At 49.5% G+C, this 8,385-nt stretch overlaps 1 protein-coding gene across 1 annotated transcript; it reads left to right on the top strand.

Moving 5' to 3' along the window:
* Nucleotides 1-407: 407 nt before the first annotated feature.
* On the top strand, nt 408-624 carry POX_f08209 (uncharacterized protein; the record flags this gene model as incomplete). Its single annotated transcript, XM_050116989.1, has 2 exons — nt 408-429; nt 515-624. 2 exons carry the CDS (start codon nt 408-410, stop codon nt 622-624), a joined length of 132 nt encoding a protein of 43 aa, XP_049967128.1.
* Between the last annotated feature and the right edge of the window lie 7,761 nt (nt 625-8,385).

Raw genomic sequence — 8,385 nt, 5'->3', positions numbered from 1 at the left:
TAAGCTAACTTCTGTCTATACATGTGTGCCGATATTCAAATTGAAACAAGCACATTGACTGGTCTTGCTTCATTGTGCATTAGAAATCATTAGGATTCTCGGTACCAGGCTACCCCTTGCATGAATCTTTGCTCAAAAACGCCACATGCTTGACCCCTGCTACTCTCTGAGAGATAAATCCCCAGCATATACAAAGTCTGCGCTTTGCATGAAAGATGCATGCATATACTTAGCTGCGAGGCTTTGTGGCAAGTGTCTGCCTTAACGATACACTGCAATGACCTCGTGTATGCACAGACCTATGTAGTAAAGGCATGTATGTACTTAAGTCCGTTCGTATTTACTTTGTACCTTGCATACATCATCTGTGGACCTCGAAGCTGCATTCTGCGCCCTCAAGGCCAAAAATGGTAGCATTGATGGGTTTAGGTGAGTGTGTGGGTGGATTGTGGCCAAGCCGAACCCCGTCAACACTTGAAAACTTATCTTGCATATTGCGTATTTGCCGTCTCAGCAAAAGATTGGCGAGATCTCATGCTTTACAATGAGAATACATCTAAGTGCACAGTGGCACTTCAGGCGCAAATCAACTTCCGTACTGACTCTAGCCACATTGCAGTTTGAACTGTGTCTTATGCACCCAAGAGCCCCACTAATTATCGTGTGCACTCGGTGTGTCCAATGAATAGGTAACACCTTGATGTTCCCCCACGGGGCTCAAGAGTGATAAGAAGAGTCTCACAAATAAGCCATAAAAGCCAAGGCTTCCGAGTAAAAATCACTCTTGAATAACGCCGAGATAGAGAAATGCTTCAATGTAGCCGCGGCAGTCGGCGTTGGAAGCTCCCGGTAGTGCTACAGTAAATCGCTATCATGTCGAACAGTGAACTTGAAGGTGCTATAGGCACAGCTTTTTGTTGAACAATAACCCTAGCGCGTAGGCATATCGTTATCTTTTGGTCCAGTCTCACTCACATTTTTGTCAATGTCACCAATTCCCGCCAACTTTTCATTTGCGTACCACTTGTATGCTGTGTTTTCAACGATCACAAACTGTATTACAGTACATAGTGTGAGATTAGCGTCTTAGCTAAGCCACGCCCAGAAAACCCCACGTACTGTGTGTAAGGTACTGTATGTATTACATGTCTGACAGCAAGGCATAGGCCGGAGACATCTTTCAAACGGTCATCTGAACCTGATTCGAGCAGCAACGCGGCAGCAAATTTCCAAGAGACAGGCACCCTGGTCAAGTTTTCAATGTGACCAAATACTGACCGAGAGCTTGACCTTGCCATTCAGGGCGTATCCAAAACATCGCCGTTCATATCCGGCGGCCCGTCGACAGTGGCAGTGACTTTCTGTTTCTGCAAACCATTGGGCAGAGTATGCCTAATTGCAACTCAAGGAAATGGATCGTAAAATTGGCGTCCGGATAACTTGGTCTGAAAAGAGCTTCATAGTCACTTGGTGTTCGATTTGACTTGGTGATGCAATATTGCCGTATAGGCCCTTGATTGGTGTGCCACATTAGCTGATCAGTGTTTCGAATGTCTGTTCAGGTCTCACATTGGAGCCAAGATGGAATTCCCAGCGCTATGTTGAGTGAGGGTGGCGGGCATGTGATGTATGCTCCAAATTAATAGGCCATCTCGATACGAGAACCATAAGATCGATGGCTATAAAGCTCTCCACAAGCAATCAGGTAGCAAACTCCACCCGCGCAATTACACCAAGTTATCCCGCGGGGGATAAATCAGGACCAGTCACTCCCACTAAGACTATGATTCCGCATCTCCCTGCACATAAAGTACACCAATAACACATTTCTATGACGGTATAGCATAATTCATTCCGCCTTCTCACTGTGTTGTCTCACCCAATAGAATCATGACCATGATACACTCATGGACATACGTCCTGCGACTACAAATCCATGATGGCTCCAGCTGACAGTTTCTCCGATTGAAAGCCAATGATGTCTCAATGAGAGCAAACCGCAAAATTTGGGCCTATGTCTCGGGGCTTGTGAGACGGACAGGATATTCGAACCTCGCTTACTCGGGTGCCAATTCATTCAGAGATCAGGGTTATCATTGGACAGGGATCCGCTAGAAGCTTGATGAGACGCGATTGTTGGAGGAATCGGAAAATTCACTCCGATGGAAGGAAGCTGAGTGTCTCCACATCGCGCCACCGCTACAGTCTATCAATTTATGTGTGAGCTGCGCCTTGTTCAGTTGGCGGAACGATATTCCTTACAGCAGCTAGAAAGACGTAAAAAAAGACGACAATTGGGGCGCGCTGTAAGTTTAGAGAGACTCAAATAGAGACATGAGGGAGAGGCAAACACATCATTGTTTGAGATGGGCCGAAATCAAGGCCCCCGAAATTAGATCCAGCCATATAAAGCCGGTTGTAAATGAAGCAATCTTCTACTCTAGCCCAGAGAAGACGGTGTTCCTGAGCTCCAAGTGTGCTTTTTGGTTGATTAGTAGTACAACATTTGGAAACCTGAGTATGATTTGTAAGCGGAGTACTGGACGGGAATGAGATGAACATACGTACTTATGCGTCGCCTAAAGATAGGCGGATCCGCCGACGAACTCATTATGGGGCTCCTCGTTGAACTATTGAATGGCCAAGGATGAGATCGACTCGGTTGGGAAATAAAGTAGCAGCCTTGTTCGAGTCATTGTACGATAATCCATTGACATCGACATTCTACTCCGTTCCCACTTTGGCCCTAGGAAGCAACGACTATCACGAATTCGTCCTCGAATGATTGACCATGCTGACCCGGCCACGCAAGCGATTTTACGCTGCTGGACCTACCAATAAATGAGTTTGTTACTGTTTTTTTCTGAAGGAAAAAGAAAATGACAAATGAAAAGACAAAAAAAACAAAAGGGAAGATGATTGTTGAAGTTCATTTCGAGGTTGCTTATGTAAATTATTGCAGGTGGCAACTAGCTCTTATGCATTTTTTTCGCGTACATGTATATTCTCAATACAGCCACTGTATGTACTCTATGCTTGTAGTATCACGTGAAATATATTGCATGTCCGTGGGTAATTACTCGCCGACTCCTTCGCAATTAGTCCGAGGCCGTGATCAGTGACCACAATACGCAGGTGACAGTTGCTGTTTGTCTATGATCCTTGGTAGAGGGACGGAGACTCCCGTCGACCGCACCCGTGGGTAGGCTGACGGCTGTACCGAGGGTCTTCCCTCCGTTCTGAGTGGATCGTTACTGTAGTACTTTTTTTTAAAAAAAAAAATTACAGGGCTGTATCGTACGGAGGGAAAAACGCGGTAGAGAGACAGTTGTACTCCGACGACATACACGCACCTATCAGCCACCACATCGATGGAATTTGATTCATAAGGCCACCAGCTTTAGCGCGGTGCTCTGAGACTCTAAAGCCATCTTCTTTCTGAACGTGGATACAAAGTTCCTTTTTTTTGGCTTTCCAGGGTCAGTGAGCCCATCCCTCTGGGTCGGCATGTCCGGCCACTACTGTCGATGTTTACGTTCCGACAGAAGCCCGGCTACGTTTGAATTTGACCTTTCCCCGTTGACCTCTCCCGCCTTCGTCTCCCTTCCTGCGCCACCGACGGCTCATCGCATGCTGTCCAAATCGCTGGGTGCATTCGCGTCGATCTGCCCGTACAGACTTCGCAATTTTACCATTCCGTTGGGTTCCCGAGCTGCTGTTCATGTCTGGGCGCTAGAAAAAGTAGATTGTCGAGAGGGTGTTTGTTGGGTCCTGTAGAACAGTGTGTTGCCTTCCGCTCTCGAATCTTGACAAGGGACAGCAGACGATTTTTTTTTGAGTGTCAGAGTTCCCCATTGAGACACTCAATCCCTTCCCTCGTTTTGTAAAACACCCAGACCCCCCTTGCCATCGATGTGCGATGTGCGATGCACGTACAGAAGCCAGACAATGGTCATGACTCAATCGCGCCTACCTTATTAAGTCAAGCCTCAACTGTTAGTCTGTGGTCCAAATGAACGTCACCTTTTCTGGATTTTTCGAATCAGAGTGTCATCCAGCATCATTGGATGATCACATTACACGCTGGGGGCGGGATTTTAGAAACTTTAAGATTGTCCCGGTGGCCCGGTTCTTGGGGCTGGAGGGGGATCTGAGTCGAGATGTCTGATATTTCGTCATCTATCAATTTGATGACTGCGATAGGCGAGGGCCTTGAAACTGTAACGTTGAACTATGGCGTTTTCTTTTGGCTAGACTGGCGGGGCTTACTCTAAGCAGAGTGTGGGATTGGTTAGTGGGGGTGATGCACTTGGTGTTTTTTGTCCCGTGTGGTGAACTTTGTACTTTTGTTTGAAGCCTATTCCTTCAGATTTGGCCTCGATGAGGTGGGTAGAGGAGAGACAGTGACATAGATCTTGTGTTAAAAAAGTTGACATGTGGAAGAGAAATGGAAAAATGGGATGATGTTGTCATGATGCACGGAAGATGAGAGCGGCGACACCTCGTTGTGTAGTGATGGGTAGTGTTTCTGGCCGGACTTTCTACATTGGTATTTGAGCATCAGTGCGCGCGCCAATCTGGTCCTTTACCCGCCTGGCACTTGGGTGGCCTGGCTTTCGGGATAGATACTTGAACTCTATTATCACTAACCATTCTCATGGGGCTTGGGAAACTTCAAACGGAGGGGAGAGCTGGAAAGTGGATAATGTTTCAAAGTTGACAAGTGAATGATCAACCTTTGGGATTGTCCCCCTAAGAGGTTCATTCTGTAATGCAGGCAATGCTACTGTAGGGGGGACAGGAAAGACACCTACGCATTGAGGTACCTGGAGAGATGCGGGCGGGACCAGGTTCAACGGATGTCTTGCCTGATCCAGCGCTCCCGTACGTGATGAATCAACAAAAATCTCCCTGTTGAAGGCGAATCCAAGGCCCAAGCGCGACCAGACGGGCGGCAATTTTGCATCAAGGACAGAATTCGGAAACGCTCCCCCCATCATTCATCCCGATATCCAGGAATCGAATGTTCCATGGTTCGAGATTGGAGAAGTGCTGCAGTGTTCCCGATCAACCTTTTCGTGTCCGTTTGTCCAGTGCATCATGATGGATCCGTCCACTGGCAGCGGAGAGGTCTCTGATACCTCCGCATGTTCACCGGGCAGACGGTTTGTAGCCGCCGGGACCCATGGCCCCTCCAGTGCTGCCCGGCTCTGTTCGGTTGACTTTGACATGACTGGAGGGGGCGAAATGGGAAGGGGAACCGCAAAAGCGGACCTGTCAACTCGCGAAAGTACCGCCTCCACGCCAAGGGATCGGTAGGAGATCAAGGCATCTGGAAGAATTTTTGGTTGGCATTGCAAGATCCTGCGATTAGCTTCTACCAGTGGCTGATTGCAGACTGTGGGTGAGCTAGGGTGGCCATGGCTGCATTGCTGTTTGTAATGTGCTGTTGGGGATCGAGTCCAGTGAGCAGTGTGCGGAAGGTTGTGGAAATGTTGGTCGACTACTTTGTATGTTTGGAGTGTGTACTCCGGTCATATGCCCAATCGTAGATAGATCATAGACCATGGACACTCGAAAATGAGACACCCAACACAAAGCATTCTTCTATCTACTTTCTGGCAACTCCATGTAGGCACTCTGAGAACCTGTAGACGGTGGACCTGATGGATGGGATTCGGGCTTGACAGTTGTCTGCTTGTGGGCGGGGCACCCCTTTTGGGTAGCGAGGCGGTGGATGTCGTGGTCTCGTTGCGAATTCCACCGGGCGTCCAAGATGGCTCTGTTTTGGTAGACGGGGAAACACAACGCTGGATAAGAAGCCTTCCCTGCGCCAAAAGAACAATTGCAATGAGAGGCTCTGAAAGATCTTCTATTGGAATCACCTGGCTCCAAGTGAAGACGGATCTCCATTCAGTCCAAGGTCCCGAGGATGAATGGGGGAATCTTCATGGCTTCATCTTTGGCTGCTGCCGCTATACTATTCTGCCCTCACAAGTCCTCGCTACTTGCTGAGGAATGAGGTGCGCCCCCATACCACGATGGCTAGCGCTACTTGTAGCATCGCATTCATGCGCCCACCCAGCTGTGATCGATCCTCGAGAGGGGCAAACACATCACACGTCCATGCAGTGATCCTAGCCATGCCCCAGCTGTCGATCCCTCACAGGCTGGAAAACCCTGCCTCGCGTTGAGCGCTCTCTGACTGGCCCACCATGGATGGCTGGAGAGCGTCTCTGAAGCACCGATAGGACGCTTCATTGTCAGGTCGTGGTCTATTCACTCGTCCAGTCGTCCCTCTCTGAGACGGTCAAGCTCGGTCTTTAGACTTGACGGTATCCCATCGCATCGGGTCAGTTCTCGATGGACCTGGTTGCGATGATACAAGGGAAGGTCTGAACATTTTGCTCGTTCGATTTGTACCTCTCGAGGGTGGGGGGGGAAAGGGGGGGTAATCTTTCTTCTTTTTCGAACCACCTGATTTCTGCCATGCCAACCATTGATGAATAAGTAATGATTTTGAGATTATTCTGGGTATTATTTTCCATCACAGCTTTTCCCTTTTTTCGATTTCTTTTTTATTTCCTTTTGGAATATTCGTCCCGTCCCTCTTCCCACTCTGGGAAATTCATCGCTGATTGTCTCTCTCACACTCTCATTTGCAAGTGAGAGGGGGCTTGATCTGATCCGACGCTCCTGTTGTCGCGTCTTCATTCCTCGCTCGCCTCCATTATATTTCCTTTGCTTCATCCCGTTCGTGTCGTCGCGTCCTTTTTCCCCTCTATTTCCTCTCTTTCCCCATCCCCTCATCTCCATAGACCCGACCTGCTGGAACCTCCACACTAACCTTCTCGTTTCGTGGTTTGGTTCCTCCTCAGCCTTGCACGGTAAGTGTGTACGGTACTGTACATTCGGAGAACACTTCGGTCTGAAGGACGTCGACAGCATACCCCCCAATTCACATTCATTGATGATCATCTTTGAGAGCCCGAGATTTGAGCAAACCACCCGACACTCTGGCTGAGCCCGGTGCTCCCCAATTTTTCATCCCTCGTCAGATCACCCTCCACGGGTCACGGGGTCTCCATTTTCTCGACGGCCCACGAACGCCAATTTCACCTTTCAGTTTTTTTGTTTGTCTTATTACGATATTTCATTTTCCTCTTTGGGGCTAGTGCTTGTGGTTTTTCTTTTCCAATCGGTCACCACTCCTATCATCGCTCAACTGGTGGTGGATGTTCATCGGCTTTCTGCATCGAATCGCTCAGCCGCCATCAACGCGTTTGCAATGTAAGTCTTGTCTGCTTTTCTCTATTGTGTACCTGCACTCCTTCGATCACACATCATGGAGAGGTGCCCAGTGGAGAACTTGCCTGTCTGGAGAGGTCCGAGACAGCTGCAAGCTCGAGCGGTACGAGGGCACGGATGTCCGTGTCACGATCTCCAGATTACACTGACACACTCACCCTTGTACTTTCTCCATAACCATACCGCCCGTATCGCACCCTTCCATACACGTCCTCTTTTACCCCATACTGTACCAGACCCAGTGTGTGACAGACCCGCGGTCGGCTGTCCACGGTACCTTACCTCCCCCCCCCCCCTTCTTCCCTTGTCCCTTGTTCCTTGCCCAAGACTTGGTGTGCTCGGTGTACCACCAGATTGTTGTGTTGATTGACTGTTTACACTTTACACGCTCCAAGCCGCTCTGACTGGCCGCTGCTGGATTTTACCCGCCCCCCTCCTGTCTCTGCCCAACCATTTGCTCCAACCCGCTCCCAGCTGGAGTGATCTATCTGATACGGCAGAGATACTGCTTTTTTGGAACTTCCATTACGATCCGGTTTCTCTGTCCTGGCTCAGGTCATCTCTCTTGAGCAAAAGTGATTGTCTCGAACCATCACCATCTCCCTCCCCCCCCCCCCCCTTCTCCCCACCCTCGCGCATACCACATACCTGAGGCTGGTGCGGGCATCTCACCTCGTCCTGCGCTCATGGACTCGCGTCGACTCCGCCGATGATTGCCCATCCTGGTCCGAACCCTGCCATTAGTCTGATGCGTTCTTTGTTCCAGTTGCTCCACACGACCCGAAGAGCATCTTGCAAGCTCCGTCCTGACGTCCAACATTTGTGAAGATCACACCCGCGCTCTGTTCATCTCCCACGCCTCGCGATCGACGTCAGTGTCTGCCCCCCAAGTGCGCGTATCTTCCCGATCCATCACCCAGTACATGATCGCACGCCTATTTTGGTCACCCACCTCCAGGCGCCTCGTCGTTCATCACGCATTTCCATTCGCCTCGTTTGTAGTGACTCGGACTGCGCTTGAAGAGCTCCTCCTACCAGCGCGCAACGATTTGTGCTTGTTTTGACCACATATCCCCA

This window comes from Penicillium oxalicum, chromosome VI (genome assembly GCF_001723175.1).
Source record: "Penicillium oxalicum strain HP7-1 chromosome VI, whole genome shotgun sequence".
Lineage (NCBI taxonomy): Eukaryota > Fungi > Ascomycota > Eurotiomycetes > Eurotiales > Aspergillaceae > Penicillium > Penicillium oxalicum.
The sequence above is the reverse complement of the archived record's forward strand: the minus strand, read 5'-3'. Positions and strand labels throughout refer to the sequence as shown.